This window comes from Camarhynchus parvulus, chromosome 5, assembly GCF_901933205.1.
Source record: "Camarhynchus parvulus chromosome 5, STF_HiC, whole genome shotgun sequence".
NCBI lineage: Eukaryota > Metazoa > Chordata > Aves > Passeriformes > Thraupidae > Camarhynchus > Camarhynchus parvulus.
In genome coordinates this window covers 30,891,178-30,908,268 of record NC_044575.1, presented here as the reverse complement: position 1 = coordinate 30,908,268, position 17,091 = coordinate 30,891,178, and the positions used below count along the sequence as shown (strand labels likewise).

The 17,091-nt window shown below is 39.5% G+C and overlaps 1 protein-coding gene across 3 annotated transcripts in view; it reads left to right on the top strand.

Annotated features, from left to right (window-relative positions):
- Window positions 1–8,655: 8,655 nt before the first annotated feature.
- LOC115903941 (neuroendocrine protein 7B2-like) overlaps window positions 8,656–17,091 on the top strand; it is a 42,348-nt gene continuing 33,912 nt past the window's right edge. Inside the window, exons 1-10 of one of the 3 annotated variants that reach the window (XM_030948889.1) lie at window positions 8,656–8,834; window positions 11,194–11,264; window positions 11,591–11,687; window positions 12,205–12,455; window positions 12,929–13,089; window positions 13,196–13,342; window positions 14,337–14,411; window positions 15,048–15,215; window positions 16,429–16,564; window positions 16,904–17,012. In XM_030948889.1, the coding sequence (XP_030804749.1) occupies window positions 8,706–8,834; window positions 11,194–11,264; window positions 11,591–11,687; window positions 12,205–12,455; window positions 12,929–13,089; window positions 13,196–13,342; window positions 14,337–14,411; window positions 15,048–15,215; window positions 16,429–16,564; window positions 16,904–17,012 (1,344 nt within the window). In that variant the 5' untranslated portion in view covers window positions 8,656–8,705. The remainder of the gene's footprint in view (window positions 8,835–11,193; window positions 11,265–11,590; window positions 11,688–12,204; window positions 12,456–12,928; window positions 13,090–13,195; window positions 13,343–14,336; window positions 14,412–15,047; window positions 15,216–16,428; window positions 16,565–16,903; window positions 17,013–17,091) is intronic. The other 2 variants (XM_030948890.1, XM_030948892.1) reach the window with 2 other exon arrangements.

The window sequence follows — 17,091 nt, the reverse complement described above, 5'->3', positions numbered from 1 at the left end:
AAGGATAATTTCTTCACATTCCAACATTGTTGAGTTTTTTTCAATCTGTATGTTTTAATTCTGTCTTGAGTGTTCGTATATTTATGAATGATTGAAACCAAACTGAAGAAATAGTATGCTTATGCAGTAATATGCTGACGACATTGCTTTCTCTTGTCCTGGTTTCAGCTGGGGCAAAGCCCATTTTATTCTCAGTAGTTGATGCAGAGCTGTGTTTTGGATTCAGTAGGAGAATAATATGAATAAAATACTGATATTTTGGTTGTTGCTAAGTCATACTTACCCTAAGTCAAGGACTTCCCACTCTGCTCTGCACTGGTGTGGCCTCACCTTGAGTCCTATCTGCAGATTTGGTCACTGCAATATAAGAAAGACATTAAGTTATTAGAGAGAATCCAGGGGAGGTCAACAAAGGTGGTGCAGGGCCTTAAAGGACAATCATATGGCTCAGGTCACTTGGCTTGGAGGATGGCAGAGGATCCCTGAGAGGGGACCTCACTGCAGTCTGCAACTTCCTCATGAGAGGAAGAGGAAGGGCAGGCACTGATCTCTTCTCTGTGGTGACAGTGACAGGACCAGAGGGAATAGGCTGAAGTTGTGTCAGGGGAAGTTTATGTTGGATATTAGGGAAACCTTTCCCCACAGGGTGGCTGGTCACTGGAATGGGCTTCCCAGGGAAGTGGTCACAGCACTGAGCCTGACAGAGCTCAAGAAACTTTTGGACAATGCTCTCAGGTGGATGGAGAGATTTCTGGGGATGGTGCTGTGCAGGGACAGCTGCTGGACTTGATGATCTCTGTGGGTCCCTTCCAATTCAGCATATTCTGTGATTCTGGACTTTTCAGTGTCTCATCCTCTGCCAGTGAGGAGGCACACGAAAGCTGGGAGGGAGCATAGCTGGGACAGCTACCCAAAGAGATAATCTATCATGTAAAAAGCTATGCCCAATATATAAACTGGAGGGAGTTACCTGGAAGGGGGCCAGTTGTGATTCAGGAATGGGCTGGGCATTGGTCAACATGTGGTGAGAGATTGTATTGTCAGCACTTGTCTTTCTTGTGTTTTATCTCCCTCTCTCCCTTTCATTTATTATTATTATTATTATTATTATTATTATCATTATTATTATCATCATCATCATCATCATCATCATCATCATCATCATCATCATTCCTTTGTTTCAGTTAATAAACTCTTCTTATATCAATGCCTGAGTTCTATTCTCTTTTCTTTCCTGATTCTCCTCCCCATCCCATCAGTGGGGGAAGGGGAAGTGAGCAAGGGGCTGTGTGGTGCTTTGTTGCTGACTGGGGCTAAACCATGAATGTGAACAGGGGAAGTTTTGCTTCACTGAGGATTACACAATGTAGGTTATTTAAATAAGTATCTGACTGGTAAAAGAAAAATTCCTACAGCAGTCCTACAGCTGTGACACTGGAGATGGTGGATGCCAGTCTTCCATTCCTGACAAAATTTTTTCCAAGAGCATTTGTAATTCATAGCCTGTTTCTGTTGGAAATGTCTTACTCTCCTTTTCTCTACCTCCTTCTGCCAAGAACAAATACCACAATACAAAAAGTACAGTATTTCGTTATTTTGTTGCATTCCTTTTTTATTATTTCTTATTTATTTTTGAAGGAAATATGGATTATAACCATTTACTTGATAGAATACAGGACTCACAAGATACTGTGGCAACTTAAGAGTAAATTGAAATTGGATGTAGCGTGGGAAGCTAGGATGACACGTAGTGTTTTCACCTTGACAGCCTTTCACTGGAGGTGGCACAGCAAAAGATCTTGACACATCTTGACATCAGCATGAATACCTTCAAGTGGAAGGCAGGTAATTGTTTTCAATGCAGTAAGAATCTAAACTGATCAGTAGTCATGAGACAAAAAAAAAAAAAAAGAGCTTCTGTATTTCCTAGATGAGTGCAGATCTTATGTATATTTTTAGAGAGAAAGTAAGTAGCTAAAAATAAAAAAAATTAAAATAACATGTATAAAAATAGCTACGTATATAGAATTAGAACTGCTTTTCCTAGTAAAGAGTGGAAAAAGTCCAGCATAGCAATTTGAAAATTTGAAATATTTGGAAATGTCATGATAAAAACAGTGCAATATTCCAGAGATCACAAAGAATGGAAGAAATTTAGGTATACACCACTAGGTTCTATTTGCATGTTTCATTAGCTGTCTCATTAAGCTTTTCTGTTCTTTTTTCTTCTGAGTTGTTGCCTTCTCAGTTTTCATACATGAAATTTCAAGTTTATTTTGCTGACTATGTTACATTAAAACTTTCAGTTACCATTTATCTAAGGTGAAGAGAGAGATAACACAGTTAAAATAAACATAATGTAATATTTAGGTAATAAAGCTAGAAGAACATATGATGAGACATAATAAAGAAAAGATTAACTACTGAACAGCACTTAGCTGGGAAGCGCAGACAGTTTCCAAAGCCTGCAGGCTCACACAATGAAGCTATATACATGTGTGTCAGCACAGGAGGCTGCAGAGCCGTGGGCCCCCGAGTAACAGAACCTGCGCCCCGAGCCTGGGACACAAGCGCCCACACCAGACATACCTGCCCTGCAGAGATCCAGTTCACACAGTCCCACACAGAAAGCTGGCCCGAGCTTCTCTGCCGAGCCTGTAAAAGAGATGAAGATCCACCCACAAATAATAGAAAGGTATCTATATGTGTAAGAGTTTTCAGAATTGTGACTCTGTAAGTAACATGATTGTTTCAAAACCACATTTACATACATCCCTTATGACAGTGAGATGTTAGTGCTTTTTGTAAAAGTGACTCAAATGAAAATAGGAGTAATAAATGTGACCATGCTACTGCCAGCTACACTAATACTGCATATTTACGTCTCGTTTTCTCTAAAAGTTTGTCAGTAGACTAATTCAGATCCAAAAATGAGTGGTAAAGAAGTTATATTATGGTCTCTTAAACAGTTGCCACTGTCTAAATTGACATCTGGTTTTACTCCATATTTACTAACCAACCCCTATGCCTGAAAATGTACAAGGTGCATGGGCTGAATAGTTTGTGTGAGCATATTTGAAGATATGTTCTCTTTGCTGATTTGGACTCCATAGCCATTAGAGGTCTTTGCACTTAATATAAAGGTAACAGGACCAGGCCTTATAGGAGTAATATATGTCTAAGTCACACAGTACCACTTCTACTCAGTTACAATTACTGATGCCGTAGGAAAAAAGAGGTCAATATGTGGTTAATGGGACTAAATTCCAGGAGATCTGGATTAGATATTTAGTTCAGCAATTGATCTTCCTAGACAAGCCATATCATTGGCCTATGCCTCTTCTACCTAATAACACCCCCACTGTCAAGCTTTTCCTAATAGATCTTATTTCTTATTGGATTCACTATTTCTTATTGGATTCACTTAGCACCTATCATAAGGAGGTTAAAATGCTAAGTCCAGCAGGCACATTTGTAATTAAAAATGTGTTAAAAGAATGGGAAGGGGGAAAAAAGATGTAACAAAAATAACAGTGAAAATTCCTTCTCCTATGCAATTATCTTTTCTACTGTAGGAAAGAAAAACAAGTGAATTTATATAAAGAAATTAGATGAAAGCAATTCCAAATATGGACACTGGGGTATCATGACAACCCCACAATGAAAAATCGTGTAACTGATGAGTATAGTATGACTAGAGGGAAAACTAAGAAAGGAAACTGTGTATATGCTCTTCAAGGTAAATTAGCTCAAAACCACACACCAGGTTGCTGCTCCTGGGCCAAGGAGTATACTTAGACATGCACAGAAGAACCCTCCAGTGACATGTACCTCGCTGTACAGTCTGTGAAACTTAACAATTTTTTGTACAGATTTTATTTCTTCAAATACTCTCCCTGTTGAAATATTTAAACAGCTTATTTCTGCCTCACTGCACACATGAAAATCTCATTGCATAAGAGAAACAGAGAACAGAATGAAAGAAAGGGAATCTGCAGCTTCTGTTCTCTGCTGTTTTCCAGTAAAGCTCTCTTCTGAATTGGCAGAAGAAATTTAGTTACTGCCTGTTTTGCCTAACCAGCTCTAGCCCTAGATAAAGCAGCACAACCCTCAAGCCTGCACTGATTCCTAAAACTACACACATTCCATTGCAAAATGATCTAGTGATCATTCTACCTAGCAATGCATTACATTTGTAATTTGTTAAAATTCTAAGGCTATTGTGACAGTACTTTGATAATACTGATGTTTAGTGATGAACAATACTCTTCTAACATTTAAATTCTTTAGCACTCTTCAAACACTCAAAAAACCAAAGGACATTAATTGTGTAGGCATTGCTTTAAGCTTAAAAACCTTTTTATGCAAGATATTAAGTCTTCATCGAGAAAATAACTGCTGAAATCTTAATACCTCTCAATGACAGCCACATTTGAAGAGCAATTTTATAGCATAATGATTCTTGTTGCATAATTTGGACAGACTTTTGTTCTCATTTTAATTTCCCATACACTGCTTGCTTTACCATCTCTCCTTCCCACACCGATGAAAAGGGAGAGATCAAAAGTCAGAAGAGAAAAAACATCAAGTTTGGGCCTGGAGTTAAACTTCTAAAGGCTTCAGCACATCTACTTCAGACATGCTATGGCGTATCTGACTAAAGCGTTGGGTGCTTCATAGGAGACTTGGGCAGCTGCATTCCACCTGAGATCCAACTGTAGACACAAGCCCAACAGAGCAACCTTAAACTCCCACTCACCTTCCACCCAGGACTAGAATATCTAAACTTCCCATTCTTTGATTTCTATGTTCTTGAGACATCTAAAATATTAACCTAGCAAAATGACATGCCAGAAGAAGAGGCACTTTTCTTCCTATTTTACCTCATATTGAATGTTGTCTGAAACTAGGAAAGAAAGACTAGAAATTAGTTCGTTATTCCAAACCTTGCTCCATTAATGATCTGATAAGTTACTTACTTCTGAAAGTAAGTCTATAGGACTGGGTAAACTATAAAATGGAGTTTCAGATTCTTGCTTTATTATCAGCTGGAGGAGAGGTTTAAATCCATCTTTTATACAATGTCATAACAGTTACAGGCTTTTCCAAGGAATGCCTACATAAGTGCAGGCTGAACAACATGAAAAGATGGCAACTGGGAACTGGAGGATATAATTCCTCATTAAGAGAGAAAGCCAGGAAGAGACAAGAATGAGTAACAGTGTTCAGAATGAAGTGTACTAGCAGTCAGACTCTGAGGACATCAGTGACTGAACCTCCTTTGTGCAGCTACTTCTCAGAGTTTCTCCTGAATGATACAGCCTGGCTTTCTCCTCACATGGTCTTTACTTTTCATAATCTGCCCTTGTGGTCTTTCTTTCTCAGCTTGTCTGTTGAAGAAGTAAGACAAAAGTCCTTGTACTGCTAGAACATGGGATACTTACACTTCCTCCCACTGAGTTCTGAGTTTGTTCAGGGAGGGGGTACTTTGGAGTAAGGTCTGTTTTTCATACTTCTCATGTTACTCTACTTTTTGGTTTTGCTGCCTCTGGCTGATTTTCTGGTTGATTTGACCACTAACTCTTCTGAGTGGTTACTGAAATGAGATTATTAGTATGCATTTAACTTCTCTTTCAAAGCTGTCATTTCTGTAGTAACTTCCAAAATTCACAAAATACCACACTAAATGTAGATGCTCAGGTTTTGGGATTTTTTTCCAAAATGTAAACATATAGTTATATATGAATAATAGAAAAAGTGCCTGTGTGTGGATGCAAACATTTATGTATAACAAGCAAAAAGGAGTGTAAGCCTGGCCAGCCTGATGATGAAAGAGAATGATGTAGTTTACTTCACTCAGGACAGGATTTCACCAATAGCTGCACAAAATTAGAACTATTTAAAATTCCAGAAGCTTGGCATGTCAATTCTGAGACAATTTGGGGCAGAGGAAGGAGGAGGGGAAGATGTCTGTCCTGGTTTAGGGCAAATTTTTGGGAGGAAATTTCTGGTCTCCTCTAGAAAGCAAATTCAAGCGGCCCCTCCCCCAAGCCATTTGGGAAAGATTTTCTTGCAGAAAAATGGAAAAAACTGTTTATTTAACAAGCAAAGTACTCACAAACATGGAAAACGAATAATATTAAATAGTGGAACCTCTCCTTGTTCTGAAGAGATGGCAAATTCAGAAAGTCCTTGTTGTGGGCTGTAGCTCTGCTCACCCAGTCTGTTATCAGTCCTTCCTGTGCTGGGCATTGCCATGTCCTGGGCCCCTGTGGGCCACAGGCGTGAGCTCTCAGTGTTTTTCTGGTGTTTCAGTCCAGAGCAGGTTTCAACAGCTCCAGGAAAAAAGACCCAGTCTTGGGAAAACTTTCCTTGCCGGAACTAATGAGGAAAACCAGCAAAAAACAAAGAAAAACTCCCTGTTTCTCGCTGTCTGTGCTACAGACAACACACGCTGAGAGAGAGAGCTGAAGCTCCTGTTTTTAAGTTTTTAAATACAGCCACCTCAGACATTCCACTGCTCCTCCTTCTCCCCACTTTGCTCTCAGAACTACTTTACTCAACGTCCAGCACAAGCAGAACAGCCAACTGGGGATACAAGCACCATACAGTCACACCAGGACAATGCAAATAGTTGTTTATTTTTCCCAAACTCGATTTCAAACGGGTGTCATAGATTTGAGTTGGGATGCTACAACTGGTTGCAAAACTATAGTTCTTATTTGCAAAGTAATTTTTCCTGTTCCAGTCTCTACCTGCAAATAAAACAGAAACATGCCAAAATAGTCACCAAAAGAACATTTAAATATTTGACAAATGGTGTTGACAAAATTTGGATAATACTGTCACTTTAAATATCTGCCACATAAGGTAAAAAAATTATCCACACCACTTTTTTTTAGTAAAAATAATGCTGTACATACTATCACAACCTCTTTCTTCTTAAGTGAATACTGAACAGAAAATACCCAATATGAAAAGTTCTGATATATTTACCCAGTCATAGTTCCCCCTTGTGTAATTCACCATTACTACAAAATACTAAGTTGGAATAGAGATTGTTTAAATTAAATTTTTTGTAGCTATTTACTTGATTCCTTTACTTTTATTTTTCTCATATTTAGAGAAATTTAGTGATATTTTAGGATTGAAACTTTGTATTTTCATGCCATTTCAATGCCAGGATGTTACAATACCAGGACAGATAATAATATTTACAGTAAGGTTACACCACATTCAGAGGAATATTACTTTTGTACAATGATGTGATTTTGACATCCATAATCAAAATCATGGGGCTTTACTTAGGAAAATTTGTATCCAATCTGCCTTTTATTACTGCCGCTAAGTCTTTCTTCTATATAATTTGTAAGAGGGTTTACATTTCACTGACATTTGGAAAAATTCTAACCACTCTGGTTTTATTCTCTAGCTTTTGCGTCCCTAAGTGCTCAGAACACTGTAACGAGCTTGTTACCATTCTGTGTCTAAGCTTTGTGATAATCTTAGTCTTTCTTGCAGTGAAGTAAGACTTGCTTTAGAACTAGTAACAGAACACTTGTAAAGGAAAAGATGGACAGCTTATTTTTGGTACAGGGCTTTTTCTGACTACACAGAAAGACTGCATTTGGTTAACTGTAGTGCTGTTGGCACTTGAAGAGTTACTTTGGAATAGGAAAAAACCCAATAAACCAACCTAAAAAACACGAAGGAAAAAAGGAAGCAGTTCTTCCTATAATAACAGGGCACAAAGCCCAGAATGACTCTGCCGCAGGAGGTGTCTGAGTTCACTGTACGGAACGGGCAAGGGAACTCAAATGTAGAAAGTACAAGCCAAACTTCGTGCTAGTGGTTCAAGTGTCACTTAAATTGTGGAGTGTGGCTTTGTCAGCAGAAAATGATGGAAGTAATGGATCACGTCGGGCAGACCGGCACAGAGCCCACGCAATGCAGGGGAAAGCAATGACAATGACGGGAGCAGATGGGAAGAACCTCGGCATTTTCTCTGTGCTGATACCTGACATTCCCTGGCCATCAGGTGCGGTGGAAGAGTCCAGTTTACCCCCAAAATTGCGGTGGGCAGCTGTTTTTATTTGAAGCTTATTTTTGGAGAAAGAGACACTTGTTTCCAAGTGACCAACCAACTGAACCGTCCCCAAGCTCGGCACCGCCGGACACTTGTGGGGGCAAGGGGCGAGCACGTGTGTGGGATGAGGGAGACGTGAGGACGGAGGGCTGAGGGCGCTGTGAGGGCCGACGGTGCTATAGGGACGGAGGGCCGAGGGCGCTGTGAGAGCACACGGTACTGTAGGGACGGAGGGCTGAGGGCGCTGTGAGGGCCGACGGTGCTATAGGGACGGAGGGCTGAAGCCTCGGTGGGGACGGAGTGCTATAGGGACGAAGGGCGGAGGGCACTCCCACCGCTCCGCCCCTCCTGGCCCTTAGGCATCCGTCGCGATCGCCGGCGAGCGGCGCGCGGGGCCTTGGCTGTGTAGGCTCCGAGGCGGCGCACGGAGGCAGGCGCGGCAGGCAGCCCTGCGTGGCCGTTGAGCGGCGGGGGCCTGATTTCGAACGGCGAGCGGCCCAATGAGAGGCGCGGGCGGGGCCGCGCGCGGGGTTTGAGCCGGGCGGTGAGCGCGGCCGCCATGGCGCCCGCCGGGGTCTGAGGGGCCGGGCTAGGGAGAGAGAGGGTGGGGGGCACAGGGATGGCGGAGCAGAGGCGGAGGCTGGTGCGGCTGGCGGTGCTGGAGGAGCTCCGGGCTTCGTACGGGATCAAGGTGAAGAGCGGGAGCTGCCTGGCGGCGGCCAAGGCGCCGGGAGCTGCAGCGGCGGAGGTGAGCGGGGCGGGGGAGCTCCGGGGGCTCCGCTTCCCAGGCCGGGCAGAGCCAAAGCTCCCACAGGTCCAGGGGCCGCTCCTGTCCCGGGAGCGCTGGTTCCGGCAGCAGTGCCGTTCCCGTAATGCAGCGGCTCCTGCCAGCCCCCAACACGGCACCACCTCCTGTAATAGGAAAAGAGCTTTTTTTCCCCTTTCCTGCAGCGTGCTCCAGGGGGCCATTATAGAGCCCTGTTATGATTCAGGAAGACAGTGGCTCCGTGCGCGGGGTGCCCCCGCCCCCGGCAGTTTGGCAGGCCAGATAGCGAAGGCGATGTGTTCCTCTTTTGTCCGCGGGCTTGCTGGCCGCTGAAACACCCACGGTCGCCTCTGATCGGTGCAAGAGCTTTTTGTGCTTCACTGTCATTGGTGTCACTCACCACGGAATTCAAGTCTTAGTTATTGTATTATTTCTTGAAATATAGGTACGGTGTTGTTTCTAAAAGCTGTGTGTCTTCTACTTGATTTCTTAGATTTTTGGGTTTTTTGAAGGGCTTTATTTGCATAGTTTCTTAGTATAAGGCATGACTAAGTAATTTGGCACAGACCGTTCTTGCCTTGATTTGCCAGTGATCCGGAAATGAAATCTCTCCCAATACCTTAAATATCAGGTTTGAATTTGATGAAGGAAGGAAGTGTTTTCTGTCTCATGACTGTTGTTTAAAGCTGATGTATAATAATGGATGTCAGCACTGAGTTCCATTAGAGAATACTGATCTTCTGGTGGACTCTGTAATTTATAAAATGTGGACCATGGTCAAGCCCTAAACAAGATCTCTGTGCAACTGGCATGGCACAGAGCTGAACATCCTCAGACTGAGCTTTCTGTAAGGCTGAGAGGACATTACACAATGCTGCAGTTATCCTTGGCCAATATAAACTAAAGAAGTTGGGAAGACTTGCTTGAGGTGGGTTGTTTGGAAAGGGAGAAAGCAAGGGTAAAGTTAGAATTAGTTTTCTTCCCCTTGTCAGTATCAAACATGGTTTTAGACTCTTCTTTCCTTTTCCATTTGAAGGGAAGATAATAAGAACTGTGAGCAATATATGTCTTGATAAAAGATGTCTTTGTTGCTGTCTGTAGTGCTTAAATTGTATGCAAGGAAGAAAATGTGTAGTTAATTACTGGGCAAGGTAGGAGAAGTTATAGAATAACATTTGTTTTGCCAAGGAATGTCTTATTTCTGTTACAAGGGAACAGACATAATTTTATTAGCTTTATTATTTATTACAAAGCAATTAAATCACAAATTCTGATACTTCAAACAAAACCTAGTGAAGTGAGCATGTCAGTTAGGAATTCTAAATGCTGAATTCCAAACCACTGGAATTTTCTAGTATGTAATCCTGTATATACAGAAAAAAACCATTTTCTTGGAGTTAATTTTCTTTTTGTAGCTTTGGTATCAACCTGGAACACAATGACAGATATGTTGCTTCTCTTTCCTGACTCTGTTTGTTTTCTGTAGGACAGATTAGATTGAGTCCAATGGGTTAGTTACTGATTAACTGTTTTCCTGACACAGAGAGCAGTTGAATTTCAGCTACGAATGACTAACAGTTTGCATTCAGCTCTAAGAACAAGTTGGGCATAATCCCAGTCCTCTTCTGGTTGGGAGAGGGACTGGCTTGCGTGTTCTGTAAACATGGATATAAGCAAATAAAGCAGAAGTTCTAGGATGTAGAAGTTGTTGATGATGTGAGTGAACAGCAGTAACAATGACTGATGAGATTTACTCATTTTCTAATATGTAACATACTCTGATGTCTTGCTATAAGGCAGTAGAGACCAGATTTTTAAGAACAAGTGCTAAATATGAGGTACAGAACAGTTGTCTAGATTGTTCTGTTGAGTTTAATCCTTCTAAAAGAGCAATCTTGAGTGTCTGAGATGAAGAAAAGTTTATTTAAAAAAAATAAAGTTATTTCAAATGTCTTGTGTTGACTTTTAAGAAAAAAATGGAATATAGTCAATTTGAAAAACTAAGGTGAGATTCCCAAACAATCTATTTAATATCCTTACTGATTTGTGAATCTTATAAGAAAACTAACTTATTGTAAAATAAGTAGTGTAAAACATACTGCAGAAAAGCTTTCTACTCTTTCACAATCATCTAGGGTGTTACCTGCCACTAAAATCAGTTTTACATCTCTGGAGATGACAGTGCTTTTCCAGACAATACCTCTTATCTGTCTTATCTGAAAGACTTTGTGTTTTGTCTTAACTACCCTTATGTCTACTTGTGGAATGTGTGCTTCTTTGCAACACGTGGTTGATAATTATATCAACTTTCCAATGACATGATTTGAATTTTGTATTTCAGGGTAAAATCTTTGGAATATCTTTTCATGCGTTGCCACAATCACTTGTGCCAGAATATGGTTATATTCCAAGGTAAAATAACAATGTATTTCTAGATTTTGTACTTACTTGGCTCTCTTTATGATATTGAACCCTTGTCAGAAGAAGGAATGTAGTATTTGTTCCACACCAGCTAGAACTTCTGGGGGTTATAAGAATAGTTCCAGGTGGAAAAGGAAGGATGCAGAAGTTAGACAGGGAATTCCAAGCTCTTACTCAGTTGTATTTCTTTATACTCTTGTCATTTGGGGAAATTATTCTACATACTAAAACTGTTTTACAAAAAATGATGAAATAGTTTTTGTGGAAAAAATCCAGGCTTTATTCTGAGCACAGAACTGTTACTGTTATTTTCTCAGCTTTCTCGTTGATACATGTGAATATTTGGAAGAACATGTTCATACTGAGGGGCTCTTCAGAAAGTCTGGATCTCTTGTTCGCATAAAAGCTTTAAAGGTATTCTCTAAAGCTGCTCTTTTTTTCTTAATAACCTGCATTTTCACTTGGGCATGTTTTAATTTTTGGACTCTTTTCAGTTATATTCAAGTTCTAATACTGGAAGTAGATTGGTAACATTGCCTGCTGTAGAAGTGATAGGCGATCTAGTCCAGAGGCTTATAGGCTTCCCCTTTTTTTTTCTTTTAAATATTTTGCCTTCCAGGTGAGGAGAGTAGTTTGGGACCAAACAAACTCATTAGCATTTGTGCACACTGGATGCTATGAGGATACTTGTTTGGCAATGTTCTCCTGGTGGAGGGAAGATGGGAAACCTCTAAATTAATACATATGGTCTGACAACCTTGCCTGTATCTCATTGTCAATAATGTAGTTGAGTAAAACATGACAAGGCTGAAACTAACAGGGGGGAGATATGATTGTCTTTTGTGACATGGGCTAGAGCGTTACTACCTAAATTTAGAAATCTGACAATATGTTGAGGACTTTAAATCGTGTTTCTTATGAAAAATTTCAGAGCAAACTGGATCAAGGTGAAAACTGCCTCTCAGCTGCACTGCCATGTGATGTTGCAGGGCTTCTCAAACAGTTCTTTAGAGAGCTGCCAGAACCCATCCTTCCACCTCACCTGCAGGAAGGCCTATTCAGGGCTCAGCAGCTTGGAAATGAGAAGAAAACTGCAACCGTGTTGCTGTCCTGTTTGATGGCTGACAGAACAATTGCAGCTTTGAGATACTTTTTCAGCTTTCTGAGAACTGTGTCCTTAAGGTCAGTGTAAAGGCTGTGCTTGTAAACAGCTCTGAATTCCCTTACCTGCTTCTCTGTCCAGGCAAGTGCTGTAACTTTCTGTGAGTGGTTTGCCATTTTCAACTTTCCTATCTGCAGATATTTACTTAATTCAGTCATAGCCTTTTATTTCATAAATCCAAGGTTTTCTTTATAAAAACTTAATTAACTGGAAACTTGACTTTATTCAAACTTTGTTCAGCAGAATTACCATAATTTAATACTTTGCATTCTCTAAAATTGAGAGGTATCTGTAACTTCTTGATTTCAGTAACATAGTTGTGCAATTATCTGGCTTGGAATGCATAAATCTATGCATTAATCTTGTTGTATAGGCACTCCAGTGAATGAGTCCTTTTTTTGTTTTTTTTAACTGCATTTGTCTTATTTGGTCTTTTCTTTCTACACTTTATATTATCTGATAATTTGAATTTAAAAAACCTTTTCTTGTTAAGATCCAATGAAAACAGAATGGATAGCAGTAATCTGGCAGTGATTTTTGCTCCCAACCTCTTGCACTCGAATGAAAATGAAAAGATGTCCACTAGTACAGAAAAAAAAATTCGCTTGCAAGCTGCTGTTGTGGAAACACTTATTGACCATGCGGCGGAAATTGGTAAGATGATAAATGCTTATCAACATGTCTCAATGCACCAACCTGTGTGCAGCTTTTCCTTTCAACTTTGAAGAGTCATTAAAAAAGTATTTCTTAAATATTCCAGGACAAGTACCAGAATTTATCTTGGAAAAGATTCCTTCAATGTTGGGTGTTGATGTCTTTCAATCTACTCCCTCACTGTGGGGCCACGAAGACAGTGAAAATGAATCTCCCAGTGAATGTAAGAGGAGGAGGCACCGAAGTGTTGGGGGTAGGTATGTTTTGTGAAACTTTCAAAACCAAAAACAGAATTGAGACTTGAGGTAGTCTGACCCTAAGCATTGCTTCTTCCACAAGCAGAACAGATGTCTTCAAAACTGGTTTGGTTTGATTTGAAAAATCTATGTAAGACTGCAGTAGTCACATTACTGTATATTTACTCAGAGTTTTCTAGTGTGTTGTCTGCTAAAGAAGCTATTTTGGATTTGTGTAGCCAAATTAATATTTTGGCTTTTTGTTGAGTCAACTTCATATCCTGTTGCAGAAGGCTAAAGGGTTTGTTTGTTGTTGTTGCTAATTTTGAAATGGTACTTTAATATATACTTAGAGAAAGCAGGGATGCAAATGGCAAGTGTGTTTTGAATAACAGTAGCTAATTTGTGTTTTGAAGTGTAATTCTGAATTGGGTATTATTGGATACTATGTGCTCTGGTATCATGGATCTGGGATTTTGGGTGAGGTTTTTTAGCTTTCAACAGGGTTGAGTTGGGTTTTTTGCTAGATATGGGCAATCAAATGGTCCATTCTCAGTTCTGCACTCTCTTAGAGGAAATACTATGGAACATGTATGCTTGACTTCAAATCCACTGCAAAGGGATCTTTTATAAATTGCTGTAAAAACATAGGTATTTATTTAGCTCATGTAACCTGACAGTAGTTGAAGTTAAGACTGTATGACTGTATGTTATGCCATGCCACGGCATGGTTTTTTTGTGTATTGTACTTCTCTGCTCTGTTTGTTTGTTTGTTGGGTTTTTTGTTTGGTTTTTTAAAATACTTTTTATTTTAAGGAAAATAGATTTTTCAGCTATTTTGAAAGCAGTAAAAACTATGTTGGTGGGAAGATCTGGGTTATGATATTCTGTACATAAAACAACATTTAAACTGATTTACTTTTTCTCCCTAAAAAAAAAAGCTAGTTAAACGTGAGTTGAAAATAGAGCAAGACATTTAAATTTGATTGCTTGGTGTGTCTTGCATTTCAGATATTGTTAGTGGAGCATTGAATAAATTTAAATCTAACAGAACCCCCTCCACTACACCTCAACAAGACAGCAGCGGTAGGTACTGGTGTATTTGTACTGAGTAAAGCCCATGCAGTATCTTCTGGATTTGTTAACTATATTCAATAATATTTTAACTAAAGATTTAGAACTTAGTTGAAGGCAAGTGATTAAATTTAAATTGTTTAAAATGGAATATAGTTACATATTTATTGAGGATACTGCATTTACTGTAATTCTTGGAGCAGCTACAATCCCTGCAGTAGTGGGCTGTGTGGTTTAGCTCTGTGGGATTACCCAACCAAAACTGTGCTTTTTAGCTAATAAACCACTAAGGCTTCAGTGCAGTAGTGCAGCATTTTATCATCCTTGGAATGAATCTGCCAGCACTAAAATTCTTTCACACTTACTGTCTCTAAAGCTTTCGGCAGATGACTATACATTTACTTCCTCCTAATGCCTATATTGTTTTATTGATCTGTGGGTTTGGATTTTCCTTTCTGGTACTGTAAACTTGCAAAAAACCCAACAAAATAAAAAATCAAACCCTAAGTTATACTGATTGCTTTGCATGTTCAAAATGCATGCACTTTGGCTAAGCTTTTTTTCAGAGTTAAAAAAACCCAAAACAACTATTTACTAAACTCTCCAACTTTTAAGCTATTACTGCAAATTTGATTTTCTTAATTTCAGTCCTTTCATCAGTGACTCCAGTGGTTCTTACTCCAAGTACCAAGAGGAAACTTCCAATTGATTGCTCTCAGGGCTTGTCCAGCAAGAAGAGACGCTCTTTTAAGCATAATTTTGCATTTGAGTTTTTACCAAGTAGCATATTTAACAGCAGCTCAACACCAGCATCAGGTACAGTGCCATTACTTTTTCTTTGCTGCTTGAAGTGACTGTTGGTGGCTCTCAATTTAAGAGTGGAGCCATTTGTTCTTGTTAGGGAGTCATTGATGCTCATTGCTGAAGTGTTCCTTGCACTACTTCCCCATCTTGGTAAATAGTGTATGTTTATGTTCATTGGTGACTCATGTTACATGGACTGAGCAAAAGCCAAATTCTCTTGCTTGTTTTTTTTGTTCTGTTAATCTCTCATACTTGTAATCCTGATGTCCTTTCACCTTTTTTACTCTCTATCATCACTCAGGTTATACTTTCATCACTCAGGTTATACAGTCCATGAAGACTGCCTACGCTTCCAACCTTTTGGAAGTTGTAGCCTTTTGTCTCCTAAATGCTTAAATAGCTGATCCTAGCTCTATGAGAAATGTAACTGTTGCTTTTATAAATCTTCTTTCTTGTGTCCTATCACCTCTTGTTTTTCCTCTAGATGCTACATCTCAAAACTCTAGAGAAAATTTTACTTTTGTTTGACAATGCTTTAGTACCACTTTATTCTACTAGAGTGCTTCCAACAATCAGGCTATTCTAAGAATTCTGTTTTATTTTATTTCATTCTTTAATGTTCTGCCAACTGAAGTTAGAGTGAAAGGATATTTCTAGATTGACTATTTTGCTTGATTCCCCCCCCGCCTCGCCCCCACCAATGAGCGTTATAAAGCTTAGTGCTTGTCTTGTTCAATCATTTAATGTTCTCCATGTTTCTCTGGATAAGCAAACAAAAGCAATGACATTTTATAAAGATAGCAGTGATGCATGTGTTTCATAAAATGTCCAGTAGTAGAAAAAACCAACTATTTTCTTCATTGTTGCTTTAGCTGTTCTGGCTAGGTGTGTAAAAGAAAGCACACTTCAAATAATAATGAGGCTAAGTCTAATTTTTCTTTGTGAGCTCTTAAATTTGAGGAACTGATCTAATGATAATAGTGTGGAAACTTATTGAGGTAGTGATATCTGTAGCCTGCAATTAATTGGATTCCAGCTGCTTTTATGGATGCTGCAAGCAACAGCTTTGTTTAATTTTAAATCAAAGTAATTTCAAGCCAGCACTCTACAAAATAAGCAAAAAAATTGTCCTGTTTAAAAACCTGTTCTTTATTTTGTTAACTTGTAAGTCTTTATCTGAAAAAAATGTGACTAAGTTCATATAAATACAATTTTGTCCCTGTAGTTCAGTTTGAAGCAAGTCCTTGTGTGTGTCTTGAGTCATCACAAACCTCACTGTCTCCTTCAACCATGGGTGAAAATCATGTGTCCAGTACAGGGAATAGAAGAAGTAAAAGACTTGCAAGCAAAAAACTATACAGGTAATTAACTCTCAAAACCCAAAGATAAATTGGAAGGGTGTGTCCCTTGAAAGGGAAAGGTGTATACCCTTTGAATAATGACCTCAATCTGTCTCTAAAAATATTCGTTTTGGTAAATTTTTATAGTAGTCTTATAACCACCAGATCTTCTGATGTTGTGAAACTGAGCTCAAAATAAAATAAGATCTGGTGTTGTAGCTTTCTGTGTGTATTAAAGAAAGGTGGGCAAGAAGCCAATAAAATAAGTAAAACAGAAGGAAATAACTGTGAATAAATGTTAGGGTGTTTTCTTTGTCCTCCTAAAGAGTTTATGTCCCTTCTTCCCTTGTGTCCCTCCAGGGCTGAATCAGGAAAGACAGGTTGTTTTTCTCCAAAAATAAGCCGAAAAGAAATGGTTCGTAGGTCTTTACGCTTGAAATTTGGTTTGGGCAAAAGCAACAGAGAAGTGGTAAGTACCCAGTCCTCTCATTAGACTGTAGATTTTAATTCACAGTTTGGAACATTGCTTTTCAGGAGCAGGAAGGATG